Genomic DNA, 24,029 nt, shown 5'->3' with positions numbered 1-24,029 from the left:
GAGTATGCTCGAGCCCAGGGCTCAGCAGGACTTTCCTTGCAATTACAGCACCCCGGTACTCTGGGCCATGGTGAAGCTAGGCCCTGGAACTGAGAGCAGGAAGCCTGTCTTCACTGTGCTCTCATTGACTTCCCTACTGGCACCCAGGCAGTGTGGAGAAGGAGAGTGTCTGTCCTGAATACAGAGGTGATAACAGCTCGAGTGGGGGTGCAGAGAAAAGGTGTTGACTGGGACAAGGAACCACTGAGGGACTGGGACTGGAGGCTGGGACAAGGGAGAGAAACTGGGACTGGAAAATGCAGGGAAGACAGGGATCAGTTCTGCAAAGAGACTGGGATCATGGGAGGTTGGACAAAGAGTGTGGGGGTGCAGAGAAGACCGGGACTTGCTGGGCAAGGAGATTAGGATTGGGAAGTAGCGGAGAGGAGGATGGGCAGCTCTGACAAGGACCTGGGGTGTGAAGGAAGAACTGGAACTGGGTAGGCAAAAAAATGGGGCAAAGAGCATGGGAAAGGTGAGATTGGGACAAAGGGCAGTGCAGACAGGGGAGAGAAAACTGAAATTGGGTGAGGAGCCTGAGAAAAGAGACTGGGAGCCAGTGGGGGGAATGGTGGTGGTGCAGGAGCAATGACTGATGGCCAGATGGGTGTTGGAGAGAAACAGATTGGCTGAGGAGCTGGGAAGGAGGAACTGGGATTGGCTGGGTCAGGAGGCTGGGATTTGGCTGAAGAGACTGGAGAGGAAAACTAGGACTTGCTGGGAAAGGTGGCTGGGACTGGGATGAGTAACCTGAGAAGTGGAGTCTGGGGCTGGCTAAGTGAGGACAATGGGCCTGGGATGAGGTGATGGGGTGGGAGAAGAGACAGAACAGGAACAAGGTGGAGGGAATGTAGCAGAAGGGGTCACACTTAGGAATGGGAGATAAATGTGTGGCAATTAGAATACACTTCTCTCCAGAGCGTGGAATGGAACCCAAGATTCCTAAATCTCACCATTACTTTGGTGTCTGCAAATACATGTGAAAACCACTGATGTGACCTAGTAGGGATGGTCCACACATACATGTGAGTGTGAGGCCTTTCCCCCCACAAAATAGTCTATAGTCTAAGGGAAATTACTGACTGAGTTGTAGGTTTACCTCTTCTACAGACTGATGTTACTGCTATCAGTTACTCCATCAGCTCAAGTGGCAGAGATCTATGTCAGGGGTGGGCAAGCTTTTTAGCCTGAAAGTCACTTCGGGGTATGGAAATTGTATGGCGGACCATGAATGCTCACGAAATTGGGGGTAGGGATGCGGGAGGAGATGAGGGCTATAGCTGGGGGTGCAGGCTCTGGGGTGAGGCCAGAAATGAGGAGTTCAGGGTTCAGGAGGGGGGTCTGGATTCGGTTGCGGCGGGAGTGAGGGCTCTGGGGTGGGGTTGGGGATGAGGGGTGTGGGCTGTAGGATAGGGCTCCAGGCTGGGACCGAGGGGTTCAGAGGGTGGGAGGGGGATCAGGTCTGGGGCTGGGTGTTGGGGTATGGGGGAGGGGTGCGAGGGCTCCAGCTGGGGGTGCGGGCTCTGGGGTGGGGTCGGGGATGAGTGTTTTGGAGTGCAGGAGGGTGTTCCGGGTTGGGACCCATGGGTTCGGAGGGGAAGAGGGGGATCAGGGATGGGGCAGAGGATTGGGGTGCAGACTCCGAGCGGTGCTTACTGCAAGTAACTCTCGGAAGCATGTCCCACCTCCAGCTCCGAGGCGTGGCCAGGCGGCTCTGTGCGCTGCTCCGTCCGTAGGTGCCATCCCTGCAGCTCCCACTGGCAGGAACCACGGCCAATGGGAGCTGCGGGGGCGGTGCCTGTGGACGGGGTGACGCCTGTAGACGGGGCCGCGCGCAGAGCTGCTTGGCCACGCCTCCGCGTACTACTTAGGAGCCGGGGGAGGGGTCATGCCAGCCGCTTCCTGGGAGCCGTGCGGAGCGGGGCAAGCCCCCGACCCCACTCCCTGGCGGTAGCTAAGGAATGGATTAAATGGTCTGACGGGCTGGATGTGGCCTGCGGGCCATAGTTTGCCCACCCCGGGTCTATGTGGTATATCTAAAGGTTCCAATTCTTCTTAAAGCACTCAAAAGTCAGGAAATACAAGAGCTAAGGTTGCCTAATTCAGCCCCCTTGTGAATATGCATTATGATACAGTCTTTAATTACATGATGGCTTCTCAAGGTCCCATCCAGTCCTACATCCATTATTCTATGATCGCATACTGTTTTTTCCAATACAGTTATCAACATGATTTATTAGCACCTTCATATACAGAACAGAGAGCTCTACTACTTGAGCTAAAGAACTAGCTTGTAGCAGAAGTAGGCTGTTACCCTCTATGTGGACCAAAGCTTAGGTATACAGCACCTGGGACCCTATGTCAATGGGTTACAGTACAAATCTGTTAATGAAATCTGTTCCTGGGGCATATTTATTCTGAAAGGCATGGTGGCTAAGGAGATGAGGCTTCTGGTTGTCATATTAGAGATCTGAGTTCTCTTTCCTAGTAGGAATATAAGGCCTAGCAGAAATATTACCATCACTCTGTGGAAGAGGTGAACCTACAACTCAATATCCGGGCTCAAAATCCAGTGTGATTTTCGCTAGGCTAAAGAATATTATGTGTGGAAAGGCCTCACACTCACATGTACACTTTTCTTGAGACGCAAGCAAGCATAACAGGGTTGCCAATGTGTGACTATCAAAAATAATTTAGTCCACACTCTGACTTTGAAAGACCTCTATAGTTTAATTAAAAAGCAATCGTATCTCTTTTGTGTTACTAGTGCACCAAAAAGCATTGAAAACTGGCAATTTTTTTTCCACACTCCTTTAATGGAAAAAGATGGATAATTTAATTTTTCAGAGTAGATATCTAATGGGGTAATATTTACACCACTCCATTCCTGAAAGTTCAGGGTGCTCTATTGTTAAGTATATATTCCTAATGCTTTTTAAAGGATCATTATTTTAGCGGTTCCAGTCAATTACTTAGAAACTGAAGACCCAGCAAGTACTAATCACATGGAGGATTTGTGTGTAATAATAGATATTTTTGCAAAGTGACTGCTTCCCTAGCACAGTATTGGTTTCATCCTGTATTTTGTTTTTAAAAGTGTCACTTAATGTATGAGAAGTAATTATTGCACAGCCACTGTGTATTATTACTCTAGGATTACTATTGCCTTCTCCCTAGATTAGCAATGTAGTATCAGGCCAAAACATTAGGCCTGAAAATTTGATAACAAGAATTTTTGGCTACTCTACTTAAAGAATCAGGTATCTGTTTTTAATACACCACACAACAACCCATTTATGTTGTAGTACAGTGTGTAAGAAACCCCCTCCCCCATGTGCCTGTTTATTAGCCTAATAAATTAAAGGTTCTTGTGATCCTGGGGCTGCTTCCCTTAGTTCCCAACATATAGGTCACACTCACCATAATCCTGGAACACAGTTGAAAAGATAAAATTGTTTTATTATTTTTGCAGATAAAAAACTGATATCTTGCCTCAAAAACATTACTTTGACCCAAAACTGAAACAAGACTGACCCCTGGTGGTCATGTTTTAGATGTTTGTCTGAATGATTTTCGCATTCTCTTGGAAAGACAGAAGTGTTCCTCTTCTGGGAAGATATCTGGGGCATGTTTTAGATTCTTTTTCTATATACACTGCATCATTGCTGAAGGTAATAAAAGAACATTATTTGGGAAGATTAAGTTTGCAAACCACATGTTTTGGGTTTCAGTACAATACTTTTGGGAATATGTTAAAAAATACTATTCTTTTCCTAATTGAAGTTGCCCAATTTGAATGCAATTGTATGATGAAGAGGAGAATATTTGAAACTCAGGCCAGAGTAATTAAACAAAATAGTATCACTTCTCCTATATGATGGCCTAGAATTTCTCCTTTCTAAAAGTGCAACCCTATAAATAGCGGTAAGTAGATAGGTTTCAGAGTAACAGCCGTGTTAGTCTGTATTCGCAAAAAGAAAAGGAGTACTTGTGGCACCTTAGAGACTAACCAATTTATTTGAGCATAAGCTTTCGTGAGCTACAGCTCACTTCATTGGATGCATACTGTGGCAAGTATAGAAGATCTTTTATACACACAAAGCATGAAAAAATGGGTGTTTACCACTACAAAAGGTACCTCACGAAAGCTTATGCTCAAATAAATTGGTTAGTCTCTAAGGTGCCACAAGTACTCCTTTTCTTTTTGGTAAGTAAATATTAAAACATCCCCCAAAACTCTGCATGAATGTCCAGTAAATTTAAGTTCCTAGTGTTCTCAGTCTCCATGATTACATACCCTTTTCTACAATTTTTGTGACTCTGCTCTTTGAGTACCTTCTCAGATTCTCCACTGTTTTGCATGTTGTATAGTCACTGATACCTGTGCAAAGTGGGTGTAAAACACTATTATTCTGGTTTGGTAGTATTTTACCCCTACTTTGCACTCACTCTTACTAGCAAGTAAATGACAATGCAAGATGTGAAGCAGCTGAGAATCAGGCCCATTGTGACAAATTCTGTTCACATTAAAATTCTGTTTAAAAGTATGTGCCTGGGAATATGTTACTGAAACATGATTTGATTGTGTCCCTGCGGGCTGGCTGATTTGTGCTAGAAATAATTTTAGCTGGAGATGTGTTTAAAAACTGAGGCCCCATCTACACTGGCAAGTTTCTGTGCAGTAAAGCAGCTTTCTGTGCTGTAACTCCCAAGGTGTACACACTGCCAAGCCACTTAGAGTGCAGAAACTGCCCAGCTGTAGTGCTCCAAAAAAACTCCACCCCGATGAGAGGCATCGAGCTTTCTGTGCCGGGGCTACAGTGCTGCGGTGCCCGTATATACACCCTGGTCGATTACAGTGCTATGATTGGCCTCTGGGAGGTGTCCCACAATGCCTGTTCTTGCCTCTCTAGTCATCGGTTTGAACTCTACTGCCCTGCCCTCAGGTGACCAACTCTCATCCCCACCCCGTAAATTCCTTTGGAATTTTGCAAGTCCCTTTCCTGTTTGCTTGGTGATGCGTGCAGTGGTCTCAGCACATCTCTCCAGGTGGCCATGCCTGCTCCACGCACCAGGCGATCCCCCGCTTGGAGCAGTGCCGAGCTGCTGGACCTCATCAGCATTTGGGGAAAGGAGGCTGACTAGTCCCAGCTGCGCTCCAGCCGTAGGAATTACGATACCTATGGACAGATTTCACAATACATGATAGAAAGGGGCCATGACCGGGACACATTGCAATGTAGGGTCAAAGTGAGGAAGCTGTGGAATGCCTGCCACAAGGTGTGGGAGGCAAACCGCTGCTCCAGTGCTGCGCCCACGAGCTGCCGGTTCTACAAAGAGCTGGACACGATACTTGGCGGCGACCCCACCTCCACTGTGAAGGCCCCTGTGGATACGTCATTGGCTTGCATGCCAGTTGAGAGTGGACTGAGCCTGGAGGAGGAAATCTTGGACAAAGAGCGGGAGGGGGACCCAGAGGCAGAAGATGGCTCGGAGGCCAGAGATGCATGCAGTCAGGAGCTCTTTTCTACCCTGGAGGAGCCTAGCCAGCCACAGCAGTAGGATCTTGGTGAAGCACAAACAGGAGAGGAGGCGCCTGGTAAGTGGATCTGATTTTGGGAATTGCTGAAGCAATTTGTTGGGGCAGGAGGGTTGCAGAAAGCAGGCTCATCTCCCACCGTATGCCTATTCTGAGCGGCGGAACAGGCTGTTGATAGACTCCCTCACTTCAAGGAAATCACCCTCAGAGATCTCCAGGAAACTCTTGTGGAGATACTGGGCAATCCGCTGCTGCAGGTTTCTCGGCAGAGCTGCTTTGTTTCTTGCCCCATTAACGGTAACTTTCCCTCGATACTGTGCCATCACAGGGGGTAAGGGGGGGGGCGGCGAAAGGGGGATGACCATTGCTGCACACAGGCATAGGGGCCAGGGAGGAAGCTGCAGGCTTGGAGAAAACCCTCCCTTGATTCCCTGCTCATGCTCAGCAGCAAGATATCTTCTATAATGATCACATCCTGTGGAAAGTGTGGGGACAGGAATGATTATCAAGCCCCCCCTACAATTCTGGCTCTCCCCAAGAGCCACATGCCCAGTGTACAGCAGGGTCTGGGAGGAGTGATTCACGCTGCCCAAGTGGCTACTCACCGTTTTGGGGGTCTTGTGGCTCATGTGTGCTTGTCTTGGGTCAGCCAGTTAGTGACAGGTGTGTGAGTACAATCTGTGTTGCAAACAATACTGCTTCTGTAAAATGTTGCATTTAAACTTCACAGAGATGACCTTGGGAGGCCAGTCTCCCTTATCGGCAGCAGAATGGCTGCGCAGAATTAGAAGGCGGCCTCGGAGAACTAAGGAGGACTTTCTCTGTGATGTTCTGATGCACTCTGCCACTGAGAAACAGGAATTGAAGACAAGGAAGAGAAGAGACAGCAAGAAGAGGGACCGAAAGGAGAACGCGGCACGCCAGAATGAAGCCACAGAGCGGCTCTTAAACGTTATGGAGTGCAAAGCAGACACGCTCCAGGCAATACTAGCTCTTCAAACCAAGCAGCTCCGCGCCCGCCCTCCTCTGCAGCCGCTGTCACAAAACTATTTCCCGTGCGTCCCCCCCCCCCCCCACACACACACTGCCAACATACTGTTATCAACCTCCTGGCTCCACTCTCTACCCCCAGCATTCCACTCCTCCCTCCTCACAGTCCAGCAAAATGTGGACTTCCACGACCCACTGCACTCAACACCCATCCCTCTGCAGTTTGGCCCTGCTGAAGTACAGCACCCGCTGTATTATACTCCAAAGGAGAAGGTTGGGTATGATCCCTGGACATACACAAATCTGTAGCCGTCCCGGGACCCCTCCTCCTCTGGAGGCCTTCCCTTCCCCCATCCCTTCCCTGCTGATGTATTTTTGTTCTTTGACTCTCTCCTCCAGTTGTTGTCTTTTAATTAAAAAATTGTGTTGGTCTAATAAGTGAAAGCAAAAAGAACCCTGCAAAGCAACATGCAATTACGTTAAACTCCCTTATTGCATCATGTGCACCAGTCACCTCCTAGCATTACAAGTACTGCAATCCCGAGCACAGCAGCAAATATTAGCGACTTTCAACTTCAAATTGTTGCCTCAAGGCATCCCTGATCCTTTTGGCCCCGTGCTTTGCCCCTCTAATAGCCCTGGTCTCTGACTGTTCAAACTCAGCCTCCAGGTGCTGAGCCTCTGCAGTCCAGCCCTGAGTGAAGCTTTCACCCTTCCCTTCACAAATATTATGGAGCATACAGCACGCGGCTATAAGCATAGGAATATTGTCATTGGCCATGTCCAGCTTCCCATACAGGCTGCACCAGCGGGCTTTTAAATGGTCAAATGCACACTCAACAGTCATTCTGCACTTGCTCAGCCTATTGTTTAACCTCTCCTTGCTGCTGTCAAGTTGCCCCGTGTATGCCTTCATAAGCTACAGCATTAAGGGGTAGGTGAGGTCTCCCAGGATCACAATGGGCATTTCGACTTCCCCTACGGTGATCTTCTGGTCCAGGAAGAAAGTCTTGCAGCTTCTTGAACAGGCCAGTGTTCCAAAAGATGCGTGCTTCATGCATCTTTCTGGACCAGCCTGTGTTAATGTCCATGAAATGCCCACGGTGATCCACAAGCACCTGGAGAACCATTGAAAAATACCCCTTGCAATTAATGTACTCGGTGGCTAGGTCGGGTCTGGTGCCAGAATTGGAATGTGCGTGCCATCTATCACCCCTCCGCACTTAGGGAAGCCCATTTGTGCAAAGCCATCCACAATGTCACGCATATTGCCCAGAGTCACGGGCTTTCGGAGCAGGATGTGGTTAATGGCCCTGCACACTTCCATCAACATGACTCCAACAGTCGACTTTCCCACTCTGAACTGGGTAGTGACCGTTCGGTAGCAGTCTGGAGTATCCAGCTTCCACAATGCAATCGCCCCATGCTTCTCCAGCGACAGGGCAGGTCTCATTCTCGTGTCCTTGCGTCATCACACAGGCCCAGGAATGTGACTTTCCTCATGCAAAAGTTCTGCAGCTATAGCTCATCATCCCAGATGTGCATCATGATGTGATCCCACCACTGAGTGCTTGTTTCCCAAGACCAAAAGCAGCATTCCACTGTGGTCAGCACCTCCCAGAATACCACAAGCAATCTCGTGGTCGTAGCTACTTCGCGTGGCGAGATCAATGTTGCACTCCTCTTGCCTTTGTAATTTAAGGATTAACTCCACTGCCACTCGTGACGTGTTGGTAAAAGCGAACAGCATACTGATCAGCAGTTCGGGATCCACTCCTGCAGTCTGAAAGAGGCAGGACACGCAGTACACAAACCATTGAAAGATGGCATCAAATGCAGACGGAAACACAGAGGTTGCTGGGATGCGAAGCAATGCATTGGGACTGGACCCAGGATTACCCTCGACCCCCTCCACCTTCCCACAAGTCTTAGTAGCAAAAGAGAAAGAGGTGCTCTGTGGGATAGCTGCCCAGAGTGCACCACTCCAAATAGCACTGCAAATGCCACAAGTGTGAACATGCTATTGAGCAGGCAGCTGTTAGTGTGAACACACAACAGAGGTTTTCCTTGTGCACTCTCTGAGTGGCACCGTAACTTTGCCAGTGTAGACGTGCCCTGAGTTAAATGATCCTCTCTTCTCCCTGATGCATAACAGAACAAAATAGCTCCTGCCTGCTTCCAACAAAGGAAACTTCCCTGCCGAGATCTTGCAGGAAAGATAGTCTGATGTAGGTTTTCCTTAGTCTCTCCTATTGAAGTTGTTCCACTTTAATTATATGATTAACTAATCAAATATTAATTGGGCCAGAAAAAGAATGACGCTGTAGTCCAGTGGCTAGAACATTCACTTGCAAGGTGTCTGAGCCATGTTCAAATACCTTTACCTCATCAGGCGAGGGGGAACCGTATAGCCTGCTACATCCTGAGTGGGTACCCTAACCAGTAGGGCACAGGTTATAAGGGAGCACGTCTTCCTTTCTCTCCTCCCCCAGCTATTTTGCATGAGGTTAGGCAGTCTCTGAGCACACCTACTGGATCACGCCCACTAATTAATATCTATCTTCCCATGGTTCAGAAAGGCAAGCTAATTAATATCTATCTTCCCATGGTTCAATCATTCTGGGGCTTATGTGGGAGATAGGTATCTGGGTGCCTATCATGAGGCTGGAATGTGCATGCCCAGAAGCAGAACCTTAGGTGTGTAGGGAACTCTTATTACAAAAACTTAGGTGCTGAGTAAGTTTAGGTGTCTACAGGGTTAGGTGACTGACAAGCAGAGGTTTTGTGGAATACACTGGTGCCTAAATCTGGGGTTTAGGCACCTAAGTACCTTTGTGGATCCAGGCCTTCTTTTACACATTCACACTGTTCCATTTTAAATTCTTTCCCCACATGTCTCCCAGTACAGAGGCAGCAGGTAAGTTGTGAAATCAAATGAAATAAAAAGGAAACAGTAAAGGAAGAACAAATAGGATAAGTGAGATGACAAATGTGTCCTTTGTAGGACCTACTTTCCACCAAGGATAAAAAGACAGGGAAAGAAACAAAATATTTATAAAGGGTTCTCTAGGATGGGGAGCCTGCCCTTTCTTACCATCTCTAGAGACTGACCTAATTAAAATTCAGTCTTTTAACGTGTTACCTCCAAAAACCACAGTATTTTATTAATTTCAAATTAAACTTTTGGAGAAAATGTTTATTACACATGTAGAGACCCTCCCCTCAGAATATTAAGGCACTCAGTAAAACACAAATATTAGTCTGGAAACTCAAAGTAAAGGTTACACAAAGAAAACATCCAAGCTTTGGAAGGAATGGAACTATTCATCCAGATAACCTTCAGTTAGCACTACCATCCTTCAGCTCGGCAGATGCCTTACAGACTGTGCCAAACATGAGGATGTTTTGGAAAGGATTCTAAAAAGTTTGTAGCCTGCAGTTGTCAACACTTTAAATTCACTTTATTTGCATAGTTTGCCCATGGAGTTGAGAAGCTCTTAGAGATGTGGCTTTAATACTGTAGGTTATTATTTATTAGCCTTATGTTTAATCTATTTTGTAGCTCCAGTTACAGTAACGGTTTTTGCTGAGTTTCATTGTATGACAACCCAAGAAAATATTTGTATTAAATTTGGGGTATTATCTAGGCACTTGTGGACAGCAGCATATGTTGCTTCAGGATAGTGATTGGCATAACTTTCTATCTATCTCTACCAGTCTCTTAAACTACCTAACAAAAAAGGGAAGTTGAATGTGCAGAATTTTGCACTTTCTGTATCTTATTGATCCTTCCAAAACGCTTGGCTTTCATCATCTAAAAGTGAAAATACTCCTGCATTTTGAAGTTTAGACATGACTTCCTCACCCACTCTCATGAAGCAGCACTTGTGTTTGATGGTCTTGTTCAATCTATAAAAGCCTAAACTTCTTTAGTCATTGGAATAAAAACATACTGTTTCCAGGCAGTTGGTGTGTGCATCCATCCAATAAGACCTAATTTTGCTACCTGGCCAAGTTCACCTTTTACTAAAGTTATTTTTGCAATAATTACTCAGCAATAGTCAATATGTGCTGATCTCCAACAGAGACAAGGAAATCACCCCAACCCTTCCTACTGTGTGGTTAAATTTTATTCTTTTATAAATTTCAGGTAACTGGAACTGTCATAAATATAAAAGGAAGGGTAAACCCCTTTAAAATCACTCCTGGCCAGAGGAAAACTCCTCTCACCTGTAAAGGGTTAAGAAGCAAAAGGTAACCTCGCTGGCACCCGACAAAAATGACCAATGAGGAGACAAGATACTTTCAAAAGCTGGGAGGAGGGAGAGAAACAAAGGGTCTGTGCGTCTGTCTTTATGCTGCCTTTGCCGGGGATAGACTAGGAATGGAGTCTTAGAACTTTTAGCAAGTAATCTAGCTAGGTACGTGTTAGATTATGTTTTCTTTAAATGGCTGAGAAAAGAATTGTGCTGAATAGAATAACTATTTCTGTCTGTGTATCTTTTTTGTAACTTAAGGTTTTGCCTAGAGGGATTCTCTGTGTTTTGAATCTAATTACCCTGTAAGGTATCTACTATCCTGATTTTACAGAGGGGATTTCTTTACTTCTATTTACTCCTATTTCTATTAAAAGTCTTCTTGTAAGAAAACTGAATGCTTTTTCATTGTTCTCAGATCCAAGGGTTTGGGTCTGTGGTCACCTATGCAAATTGGTGAGGCTTTTTATCCAATATTTCCCAGGAAAGGGGGGGTGTGCAAGTGTTGGGAGGATTGTTCATTGTTCTTAAGATCCAAGGGTCTGGGTCTGTAGTCACCTAGGCAAATTGGTGAGGCTTTTTACCAAACCTTGTCCAGGAAGTGGGGTGCAAGGTTTTGGGAAGTATTTGGGGGGAAAGACGTTTCCAAACAGCTCTTCCCCAGTAACCAGTATTTGTTTGGTGGTGGTAGCGGCCAATCCAAGGACAAAGGATGGAATATCTTGTACCTTGGGGAACTTTTTGACCTAAGCTGGTAAAAGATAAGCTTAGGAGGTTTTCATGCAGGTCCCCATCTCTGTACCCTAGCGTTCAGAGTGGGGGAGGAACCTTGACAGGAACATATGCATTATTTTTTCAATATACCTTATAGAGGGATTTTCACCTCCCTACTCTAAAGAGTCCACTGAGCTCCCTCTAGCTATTATTCTTCCCATTGGCTGTGCCTGTGCTCCCTCTGTGGGTCTGTCTACACTGCAGCTGGGAGTAAGTCTCCCAGGATATGCCTACACTGCAATAAAACACACATTTGCTGGGCTGGATCAGCTGACTCTTGCTCATGGGGCTCAGGGCGGATGCAGAAGTGAGCTGTAGCTCACGAAAGCTTATGCTCAAATAAATTTGTTAGTCTCTAAGGTGCCACAAGTACTCCTTTTCTTTTTTTCATAAGAAAAACCTCCTTAACACAGGGACACGCTGGGTGCTTCTGGGAGCTTCCCGGAGCCTGCCTTAGCCCTGCTGCGCCACCGACCCGGCTTTTTAACGGCCTGGCAACCCTAGCTCCCCCCTGCAGTGGGGCGAGCCGACACTCGCGGCTCCAGCCCCACGGGGGAGCGCCAAGGCTCGGGGCTTCTGTGCCGCGGCGCCAAGACTTGCTGTGGTCTGGTCGGGCCATAGGTTCCCCACCCCTGGTTTAGGGCACCGCTCAGGGCACTCACTGGTGTCCAGATGTAACAAACATGGTTAATGTGGTACCCCCCCCCCATTGACAGCTTTGGCAATCTGCACCAAGTGGTAGGGGTGCTGGAACAGTTTTCATAATGGGAGTGCTGAGAACCATTCAGCCAAATTATACTGGAAACCACGTCAAGCCAGGGGGCGGGGCAGCACCCCCGACCCCCTTCGTTCCAGCAGCCTCTCTGCCGGTGCAGCGTCTGCTCTTCTTCCCCCAGAAACCCAGCGCCCCGCCAGCCGTGCCCCACAGGCTGTGTGAAATCCGGCTGCGCCCCCTCCCGGCTGCTGCCCGCACCGCCCCCCGCACAGGCGGCTGTTCCTACGACTGAGTCCCCTCCCCCTCCCGCCAGCTCCCGGCTGTTCTACTACTGCACTCCCTCCCCCGGCTGTGCCGACTTCCCGGCCCGCTCACCCTTATCCTGGCTGTTCCTACGACTGCACTCCCTCCCCCGGCTGTTCTCACTGCTACACGGCCCGCTAGCCCGCACTCTCCCGGCTGTTCCTACGACTACTCAGTCGCCCGGCCGTTTTTGCAAGGGCCTCCTCCCCCTTCCTGCTTTTCGCTCTCCGACCGGAATTCTCGCGAGACTGCTCGTGGCGCTCGGGAGAAATTTGAACTCGGTAACGGCAGCAGCGCGGGAGCTGTGGCCGGGGCGCGAGGCCCGGAGCGGGGCTGACACCGACCGACGCGATAGATCAGCGCTTCCCAGCCCGGGGCCCGGCAGGTGAGAGGCGCCCGCTCCCCTGGGCGGGGGCGGGTGTTACCGCCTGAAAAACGCCCTGGTGGCCCCCGAATCCCGCGTCCTGGTCCGACCGCGCGAGTCCCCGGGGTCTCGCAGCTGCCGCCCCCTCCCCCCTTCCTTCCGCACGGGCGGAGCGGCGCTGGGGCGGGGCGGGGCGGTGCAGGCTCCTGCATCCAGCACAGCCCCCCCCCCGCCCCGTGGGTATGCGTGGGGAGGGTCAGTCGAAACGACTTGGCGAACTCGACACACATTCCCGAAGGCGTTGGGGGAACTCCCCCTTAAACTCCTCGTTGCAACCAGTCCCCCAGCGCTGCCGCTTGGCCCGAGTGGTCCGTGGGCATGAGCAGGGCTGCGCGGGCCTTCTGGGCCCTGCAGCGGCCCCGTTGTGTTCCCTGGGAAATGACGCGCTCGTATCTCCCCAGCAATGGGAGCGGAGAAGAAGCTGCTGCAAATCAAAGATGCGTTCGAGATGGCTCAGAAACCTCATCAGAACCATGCAAAGCTAGTGGCAGCTTTGAAGCGTACCTACAATCAGGTGAATATCCTCCTAGGGATTGTCCACACGAGGAACAGAGGTGGAGGGAACACACTTTAAAATGCTGATTGAACTAAGGGCCATCGCCAACCTCCACACCTTCCATTCTAAGTGCAGCTTGTGCTGCTTCTGTATGGCCTAGTGGATAGAGCACTGGACTCAGGAGACCTGGGGTCTAGTCCCAGCTCTGCCACTGGCCTGCTGGGTGATCCTGGGCAAGTCACTTTCCTGCCCCGTGCCTCGGTTTCCTCATCTGTAAAATGGGGATAATACTGACTCCCTTTATAAAACATTTTGAGCTATGTGGATGAAAAACAAACTAGGTATTATTATTATTTTTGACCTTGCTTTCTCTAACATGCATAGCAGCATGTACATTAAAAAAACCTAAAAACAAAGCTCTATCAAAAAACAGTGCACTACACTGCACACACAATTTTCCCCCAGGGAAGAAGATGAGAGAGTATGAACTACATATGACCGATGTTACTCACATTGTCTAATGCACTATTGGAAAGTACTCTGGCACTACAGAGATGAAGTGGTATATGAACCTCTATAGACTAGTGTAGACACACCAAGTTGTAGTTTTAATGTTTTAGCTTCTTGAGCTGAACTTACAGGGGAGACTAGAGTTCAAACTATGGCATAAATTGTGACAGCTCAATTACTAAGCAGGACATTGTGCTGAAAGCACATTGTGCAGTGGATCTGTGCTTACAGTTTTAGACCTATAAAGACCTAAATGGGAGCTGCCTATCTGAGACACAACCTCTTTTTTGTGATTCTGTCATGGAAAGATTGCTAACATTCTGTATTTGATGTATTTCAGCTGAAGGATAGGATGGTTTTTCATGAGGAGTTTGTTCATTACCTTAAGTATCCTATGATAATCTACAAGCGGGAACCAGCAGTGGAACAAGTGATAAATTTTGCAGCTAAGTTTGTTACTTCATTTGATCAGCTGGGGAAAGAAGATGGTAATGAGGAAGAAGAAGAAAACTCACTTCTGAGTTATTTGTTTAATTTTCTGCTTGAGGTACCATGACAACATTTATCAAGTTATTAATGTGATGGTGAAATTTCCATCTAAGAGAAAATCTTGGCATTGTAATGTACTTACCAAGTGAACACTATATAAATCTATGGCTTGATCTAAACTTTACCAGCGTAGCTAGGATAGGGGAGTAATTTTTTTATTTTTGCCTGAAGTAGCTATGCCCGTAAAAGCCCTAGTGCAAATGTGCTCATATCTGTATAAAAGTTCTTATACCAGTATCATTTATGCCAATTCTCCAAATAGGAATAAACTGTACTGATATAGTATCAGAGGGGTAGCCGTGTTAGTCTGGATTTGTAAAAGTGGCAAAGAGTTCTGTGGCACCTTATAGACTAATAGATGTGTTGGAGCATAAGCTTTCATGGGTGAATACCCACTTCGTCGGATGCATGTAGTGGAAAGCAGTTTCTCCTCCCTTGATGTTCACACCTCAACTGCTAGAAGAGGGCATCATCTTCCCTGATTGAACTAACCTTGTTTTCCCTAGCTTGATTCTTGCTTGCATATTTATATCTGCCTCTGGAAATTTCCACTACATGCATCTGACGAAGTGGGTATTCACCCACGAAAGCTTATGCTCAATACATCTGTTATAGACTAATAGGTCTATAGTTCAATCAGGGAGGATGAGGCCCTCTTCTAGCAGTTGAGGTGTGAACACCAAAGGAGGAGAAACTGCTTTCCATTAAATGCATCCGATGAAGTTGGTGTTCACCCATGAAAGCTTATGCTCCAACAAATCTGTTAGCCTATAAGGTGCCACAAGACTCTTTGCCGCTTGTACTGATATAAGCACTGCCATACAGATATATTATGGCTGCACTAGGAAAGTTTTGCTCGTTTAAGTATACCAGTGTAGTTAAATCAGCAAAACTTTCTAATGTAGATCTTGCCTAAATAGGGCATTCATTATTGTACTATTATTATTATTATTTTAATGAAATTTAAGTGTTCCAATAACAAGAAATCACAAATAGAAGTATGTTTGCTTTTGAAATTGGTAGCTTCAGAAAACTACAAAACTTGTTTTTTGAGAGGGGACTGTCTATGTGACTACAATGGCCAATCAAAATTGGTAATACTAAAAGAAAATGATTCCCTCCCTCCCTTCCCCCCCCTCCCCCATTTTCAAAGAACAATCAGCTCTTCATATTCAGTTTTGGTTTATTGGGGGCTGTGAGGAAGCATATTATAGTTAGTGTTGTATAATACTTACTAGGAAATACTTGTTCTTTTACAGTTTAAGGCCCAAATCCTGCAAAGACTTTGCTTAATTTTACTACCGTGATTTCTGTGGGACCACTCACAATAGTAAAGTTAAGCATATGTATAAGTCTTTGTAGATATACAGTCTAAGTTGTGATTTATTGGCTCTAGAGTAAAAATGTGTATTTGTTGTGTACCCACAGTATTAAGTAGCTATACATCAATATGTCTGTGTGATGTAATAATGAGGGAAAGTTATACATGATGTATAACTTGTTTATTATATCGTAATTGTGGTCAAAATCATAACCCTTTGGTCACTGTCTTGATAACTTTTGTTTTTAGTCTCACAGTGCGAACAGCCATGCTGTTAGACTTCGAGTGTGCCAGCTTGTTAATAAGCTTTTGGGAAGTATGCCAGAAAATGCCCAGATTGATGATGATCTCTTTGATAAAATTAATGAAGCCATGCTAATTAGACTGAAGGATAAGATTCCAAATGTGAGAATCCAAGCTGTACTGGCATTGGCTAGACTTCAGGATCCCAGTGATGAGAACTGTCCTGTGGTTAATGGTGTGTTTGTATATCTTTTATAATCTTTGCTTTTAGTAAGCACAGTTGACTTAATCTCTTCTAAAATTTTCTTTGTAAGCATTGACTAAACCTGAAATACTGTACAAAAATGTAGCTGTCATTTGTTTATTAATTCTAGCAATGCAATTATATGTGGATATGGATATATATAAATAGGATAGAAATTCTTTGAATCCATAACATCTAAAATTTACTTAACATATTAAACTAGTTAATCTAGTAGCATAAAGGGCCATACAGTAAAACACAAATAAAAATAAAAAATAAAGATGTTAACTGAATAGACTGCTAACCCAATATTGCACCATCAAATAAAAGGCATTTTAAATGCCCACAAAAGGTTGAGAGAAGTGAGATTTAACAGATAAAGTAATGCAAAGTAAAAAATCAGAATAAGCCTGCCAAAACAAGTGGGCTTTCTGTTGTGCCTGAAGTCAGCTGGTGAAGATTGCAGTTCTTGGTTTATAGGGGAGAGTTCCACAATCAAAGACCCTGAACTGAAAGTTCTGCTTGAGGCTTGGTCTTGAGGGAAGCTGAGGCCTGGGACCCTTAACTGACACAAAAGGTCATTGCTTGTTATAGTTAGGGCTTAGAGTGTTCTACAAAGTGCCTACAGCATAAGGGTTGTACAGAGAGAATTTTTAATTGATTTGAACTATTTCTCATGTTGTGTTTGCAGGCATCTCGAAGATGGGTTTTATCTTATGATGATGATGATGATGAATATTTTTTAAGAAATGCAATGCTAATGACTGATATTTTCTTTTCAGTTTACAGCGCTTTGCTTGAAAATGATTCAAGTTCAGAAGTGAGACGTGCAGTGTTGTCATGTATTGCCCCATCAGCTAAGACTTTGCCAAAAATTGTAGGCCGCACTATGGATGTAAAAGAGGCTGTCAGGAAACTGGCATATGAGGTAAACCGGTCTCTTAATTTCGGTTCCAAGGCTTTAAGAGATTTGGTATATGTTTTTATAAAGCTTATAAGGTATTTCCAGTAAGAAAAGTAGCTAAAATGGGTAGTGTGTTCAGTTACCAGAAAAGTCACTGCATAAGAGAGTGATACATTAAAGGAATCTTTCAAGTAGCATCTCCTGAACCTTTAGAAGTAGTAGTCATTTTTTTCATTCATGATATAACCTTCATGGAGCTTCATTGTAAAAGTAGTGTATGGTAGAGTACATGGGCTTGCCAGCTCTTCAGGAACAGAAAGCATAAATAGTCCATCCCCTTACTACCTATTAGTCTCTCTCTACCCATCCACAGGTGTGGCTGTGAATCAAACTTTATATCTGTATATATAGCTATTGTTTCCTAAAACCTGGCTATTGGTGTTGGAGTGGTACTTGTTTGGAGTGTGCTTTTTGTACTATTGTAATACGAATGACTAGTAATAGTATTGTGGTAGCACTCACATGTGCTAGGTGCTGTTTAAAACACAAAAGAGAAAACACTTCCTGCCTCAAAGAGCTTACAGTCTGAAGGAAAAGAACCACATACAAGCAAAATATTTGGGATGATTAACAAATGTTAATTATATTTTAAATAGTTTGTCTGATAGAGTCCCTCAACAATCTAACTTGTTTTTGGGCTGAATCCTCATATTGGTGGACTTGGAAGAAAAAAAATTGGGTTTAAGTAATGTAGCAGTCTTGTTTCTATCATTACAGACACGTTTGGCTTCTCTGCTTAGTGCTTTAAAGGGAAGGTCACTCTTATTCAGAGTGTTACTTGTGAATCTTTTCCCTTAAGCCAGGAAGGAAAGAAGACTTAAACTCCAATTCTGCACTGAGAGCTAAGCAGAGCTGTGCTGAGGAAAAATGAAGTGGTGGGGTGGGGGGTGGAGAGAGGTGAAGGGGCGGTCTGGTTGCTCAGTTATGTTAAGGATCATAGATATCAGTGCCTTATTAGTGTGTCTAGGATTCTGGCAAGAGGGCTGACTTATAGTTGCTGTGGAAGCAATAAATGAATTTTTTTGCTTTGTGTGTTTAAATTCTTAAATATTCTATTAGGGTTTTTCGCATTCAGAACCATAAAGAGAACTTGAGGTGTTGAATTTCAAGTTGCTAGATGTAATTTGTAGACATGCTTTTGATAGTCAAATATCAATGTCTGTTTAACTTTTTTTTTTAAGGTTTTGTCAGAAAAAGTTCACATGAGAGCTTTGTCCATAGCTCAGAGAGTAAAACTACTGCAGCAAGGACTTAATGACAGATCTGGTGAGAGAACTATTTGAATTTCTGAGTGTGTTTTGGCTTATTTATTCCATTAAATGTTTGTTTTTCAGGTATTTAAAAAAATACTCTAAAAGAAAATGCAGAAGATATAGTATAAAAGTAATATGAAGGCAGAACACTACAGGCTATAGGTACATAATAGAGTTCAGTTAGGGCATAGAGGATTTCAGGGAGTCATACAATGTCACAGTTTTTTTTTATATGTGTAAAATGTGAACAGTTTAATGCAAAGTTTTGTATTGTGATTTTTACTAGGTTTTCTTAGGGTTGCCAGGTGTCCGGTTTTCGACTGGAATGCCCGGTTGAAAAAGGACTCTGGTGGCTCCGGTCAGTACTGCCGACAGGGCTGTTAAAAGTCTGGTTGCACGCAGACAGGCTTCCTACCCAGCTCCATGCAGTTCCTGGAAGCGGCAACATGTCCCTCTGGCTCCGAGGCGCAGGGGCAGCCAGGGAAGCACCACTTGCTGCCCCCTCCTGGAGCGCCGGCTCTGTAGCTCCCATGGGCCAGGGAACACCTGGTTGCCTCTGTGCCTAAGAGCCAGAGGGACATGTCGCCACTTCCAGGAGCCGCCTGAGGTGAGCGCCCTGCCCAGCCCTCTCCCACACCCAAACTCCCTCTTGGAGTCTGCAACCCAACCCCTTGCCCCAGCCCGGAGCCCCCTCATGCACTCCGATCCCCTTGGCCCCAGCCTAGAGCCAATTCCTTCATCCCCAGCCTCACCCCCTCCCAACCACCAGGCCCAGCCCAGAGCCCCTTCCCATATCCCAACCTCCTCATCCCGGCCTTACCTCAGAGCCCTCATCCCCAGTCCAGAGACCATGCCCTGGCACAGAGCCCCCTCCTGCACCCTAAACCCCTCATCCCTGGGCCCACCCCAGAACTCGCACCCCCCAGCCGGAGCTCGCACCCCAAACTCCTCCCCCAGTCCGGTGAAAATGAGTAAATGAGCGAGGGCGGGGGGAGAGCGAGCGAGGGCGGGGGGGGGGGGGGGGATGGAGTGAGCAGGTGGCGGGGCCTCTGAGAAGGGGCGGGACAGGGCAAGGGTGTTTGTTTTTTTGCAAATAGAAAGTTGGAAACTCTAGTTTATCTAGATATACTGAGCAGAGTAAACTCAGTCCATAACTTTACCAAACATTACACTCTAAGTATGGTCATTAGATCTGATGCTAAATTCAGAAGAGCAGTTCTGCAATCCTTGTTTATCTAGCTGTAGCTAGGACTTCTCAGACCTTCCTATTAAATTGGGAAATGCTAGCTATGTACCACAAGTAGGTCTGTATGGACACAGATTTAAAAAATGTTACTTTATGGTAATTGTGTTTCTTCAAGCTGTTTTATCCATGTCTTATGAGTATCTGTCTGTTCCCACTCCTTTGGAGTTCATTTCTTTTGATATTTGGAATGTCTGAGGGAACCGAGAGGTTGGGGCTGTTCTGCTGTATGTGGTCTCATGGGGGGGGAGAAGAAGCACAGAAACATGCAAAACACAAGCATGGCCAGCATAACACTGTTGGTTAAGAGATTGTAATCTCACACACATGCAGTTTGTGCACACCACAAGTGGGATCCACACAGACAAAACATCTAGAAGGACTACAGTTCTCATAATAAGAACATAAGAATTGCCATACTGGGTCAGACCCAGGATCCACCTAGCGCCGTATCCTATCTTCTGACAATGGCTGGCCCAGATGCTTCAGAGGGAATGAACAGAACAGGGCAGTCAGTCAGAGATTTAGGGACACCCAGACCATGGGGTAACATGATCATCTTGACTAATAGCAATTGGTGGATCTGTCCACCATTCCTTAAAGTAATGTAAGTAGCTGCTCTTTTTTTCTACAGTAGTACTATGTCAGTTTTTGTTTCCTTATGGTCTTCATGTATGCATTAGTTTCTAATAACCCCAGAGTACCAAAAGTATATGGGAAATGTACTTAATCCTGTGAATATAGATTCAATTCTTCTATGAATAGATGCTGTTAAGGAGGTGGTGCAGAAGAAACTTCTTCAAGCCTGGTTACGGTTGACTGAGGGGGATGTCTTAGAATTGCTTCATCGGTTGGATGTAGAAAACTGCCCCAAAGTGGCTGTCTCAGTGCTTAATGCCATGTTTTCATTATCTCCACTTAATGACTTAGTTCAAAATTGCAAAAACCTTGATAACAGGTATGTAAATCAGCTCTGTGTATCTAAAAGGTTAACATTGTTCAACTTTCAGCATGGGATATCAGTTTATTGGGGTCTTTTTAATGGGAAAGGAGAAACTGTTCTGTGTGCTGGGAAATGAAGTCCATGAACATTATAGTGATTATTACGCATTTGACGTTCTTTAATGTGTCTTTTTTTTTTTTTTTTATTCTGAACTTGGCCCTTTTAAATAACAAAGTTTAAAACATTTGAGCCAAATCAGCTGGGAGAATTTTTTAAATAGAAAAATTTCAGTGATAATTAGGAAGTGTTTAAGAACATGTTGTTAGGCAAAAGCCACAATTCCACTACTGAGAGAGAAGACTACACTGGTTAACAGAACAGCTTGGCTTACAGGGGAAGTTCAAGCAGAAATACAAAATAATATACAGCAAAAGGAAAAAAAAGGGGAAGTTGATAGCAATGAATGTATAGTAGAAACTAGAAATTGTAGAAAATTGATAAGGGAAGCAAAAGGTTACAAGGATAACTCTATAGCAAGCAGAGTTCAGGACCATAAGGAGGTGTTTGGTTTTTTTTTTTAAGTATTGGGAGCAAAAGGAACCTTAACAATGGTAACTGTCCTTACTCAATGGAAGTGGCAGAATTGTCAATAGTGCAGAAGAGCTGGAAGCGTTTAATAAACGGTTTTGAATTTGGGGAGAAAAACAGATGATGTCATATTCAATGAGGATGAAATACTTTCATTCCAATAGTAGCTTAGGAGGATATTAAACAGCAACAACTAAAGTTAGATTTTTTAAATCAGCAGCTCTGGATAACTTGCATCCAAGAGTTTTAAAAGAGCTGGCTGAGAACTTCTCTGGATTGCTAATACAGGGGGTCCCCTGTATATATCGGGGTTTCTTTATTGAAAAGGGCAGTGGATACCGAAACAATGTATATCGGAGAATAATGGAATAAGGGGGGATGCATTCACAATGTCACCACGCTCGCCTATGACTGCTCTTTTCGCCTAAACTGTACCTTTTTACAATGACAGGTTATACAGTACACATTTTACGCATAAAACATTGAATAAAATAATATAGAACCCTACTAACACCGTTCAAACACATAGAACATTTTAATAAAATAATGCAGTATAAAGGTGTCAATTATGCTAAACTTAGGTAGGAGTGGCTGACTTTTCCGTGGCTGGCTTTTTGGTTGCAGAAGTCTTTAAGAAGGATTTTATCGACGTCTGCCCTCCTGCATGAATCTTTGAACGATAAAAAGAAAAGGAGTACTTGTGGCACCTTAGAGACTAACCAATTTATTTGAGCATAAGCTTTCGTGAGCTATAGCTCACTTCATCGGATGCATTCAGTGGAAAATACAGTCAGGAAATTTATATACACAGAACATGAAAAAATGGGTGTTATCATACACACTGTAAGGAGAGTGATCACTTAAGATGAGCTATTACTGGCAGGAGAGTGTGGGGGAGAAAACCTTTTGTAGTGATAATCAAGGTGGACGATTTCCAGCAGTTAACAGGAACGTCCAAGGGGCGGGGGGGATAAACATGGGGAAATAGTTTACTTTGTGTAATGACACATCCATTCCCAGTCTCTATTCAAGCCCAAGTTAACTGTATCCAGTTTGCAAATTAATTCCAATTCAGCAGTCTCTCGTTGGAGTCTGTTTCTGAAGTCTTTTTGTTCTAATATTGTGACCTTTAGGTCTGAAATCGAGTGACCGGAGAGATTGAAGTGTTCTCTGACTGGTTTATGAATGTAAATATAATTCTTGATATCTGATTTGTGTCCATTTATTCTTTTACTTAGAGACTGTCCAGTTTGACCAATGTACATGGCAGAGGGGCATTGCTGGCACATGATGACATATATCACATTGGTAGATGTGCAGGTGAACGAGCCTCTGATAGTGTGGCTGATGTGATTAGGCCCTATGATGGTGTCCCCTGAATAGATATCTGGACACAATTGGCAACGGGCTTTGTTGCAAGGATAGGTTCCTGAGTTAGTGGTTCTGTTGTGTGGTTGCTGGTGAGTATTTGCTTCAGGTTGGGGGGCTGTCTGTAGGCAAGGACTGGCCTGTCTCCAAAGATTTGTGAGAGTGATGGGTTGTCCTTCAGGATAGGTTGTAGATCCTTGATGATGTGTTGGAGAGGTTTTAGTTGAGGGCTAAAGGTGATGGCTAGTGGCGTTCTGTTATTATCTTTGTTGGGCCTGTCCTGTAGTAGGTGACTTCTGGGTACTCTTCTGACTCTGTCAATTTGTTTCTTCACTTCAGCAGGTGGGTATTGTAGTTGGAAGAATGCTTGATAGAGATCTTGTAGGTGTTTGTCTCTGTCTGAGGGGTTGGAGGAAATGCGGTTGTATCATAGAGCTTGGCTGTAGACGATGGATCGTGTGGTGTGGTCTGGGTGAAAGCTGGAGGCATGTAGGTAGGAATAGCGGTCAGTAGGTTTCTGGTATAGGGTGGTGTTTATGTGACCATTGTTTATTAGCACTGTAGTGTCCAGGAAGTGGATCTCTTGTGTGGACTGGTCCAGGCTGAGGTTGATGGTGGGATGGAAATTGTTGAAATCATGGTGGAATTCCTCAAGGGCTTCTTTTCCATGGGCCCAGATGATGATGTCATCAGTGTAGCGCAAGTAGAATAGGGGCATTAGGGGATGAGAGCTGAGGAAGCGTTGTTCTAAGTCAGCCATAAAAATGTTGGCATACTGTGGGGCCATGCGGGTACCCATAGCAGTGCTTCTGATTTGAAGGTATACATTGTCCCCAAATGTGAAATAGTTATGGGTGAGGACAAAGTCACAAAGTTCAGTCACCAGGTTTGCCGTGACATTATTGGGGATACTGTTCCTGACAGCTTGTAGTCCATCTTTGTGTGGAATGTTGGTGTAGAGGGCTTCTACATCCATAGTGGCCAGGATGGTGTTTTCAGGAAGATCACCGATGGATTGTAGTTTCCTCAGGAAGTCAGTGGTGTCTCGAAGATAGCTGGGAGTGCTGGTAGCGTCGGGCCTGAGGAGGGAGTCTACATAGCCAGACAATCCTGCTGTCAGGGTGCCAAAGCCTGAGATGATGGGGCGTCCAGGATTTCCAGGTTTATGGATCTTGGGTAGCAGACAGAATGCCCCAGGTCGCGGTTCCAGGGGTGTGTGTCTGCGGATTTGTTCTTGTGCTTTTTCAGGGAGTTTCTTGAGCAGATG

General features: G+C 45.4%; 1 protein-coding gene across 1 annotated transcript in view; it reads left to right on the top strand.

Moving 5' to 3' along the window:
• Window positions 1-12,856: 12,856 nt before the first annotated feature.
• Window positions 12,857-24,029, top strand: part of NCAPG (non-SMC condensin I complex subunit G) — a 40,391-nt gene continuing 29,218 nt past the window's right edge. Inside the window, exons 1-7 of the mRNA XM_084625712.1 lie at window positions 12,857-13,001; window positions 13,442-13,554; window positions 14,387-14,593; window positions 16,166-16,394; window positions 17,186-17,331; window positions 18,549-18,633; window positions 20,629-20,821. Of these exons, the coding sequence (XP_084481838.1) occupies window positions 13,444-13,554; window positions 14,387-14,593; window positions 16,166-16,394; window positions 17,186-17,331; window positions 18,549-18,633; window positions 20,629-20,821 (971 nt within the window). The 5' untranslated portion in view covers window positions 12,857-13,001; window positions 13,442-13,443. The remainder of the gene's footprint in view (window positions 13,002-13,441; window positions 13,555-14,386; window positions 14,594-16,165; window positions 16,395-17,185; window positions 17,332-18,548; window positions 18,634-20,628; window positions 20,822-24,029) is intronic.

Source organism: Lepidochelys olivacea (assembly GCF_965140295.1).
Source record: "Lepidochelys olivacea isolate rLepOli2 genome assembly, chromosome: 4".
Taxonomy (NCBI): Eukaryota; Metazoa; Chordata; order Testudines; family Cheloniidae; genus Lepidochelys; species Lepidochelys olivacea.
This window is presented reverse-complemented; position numbering and strand designations above follow the sequence as displayed.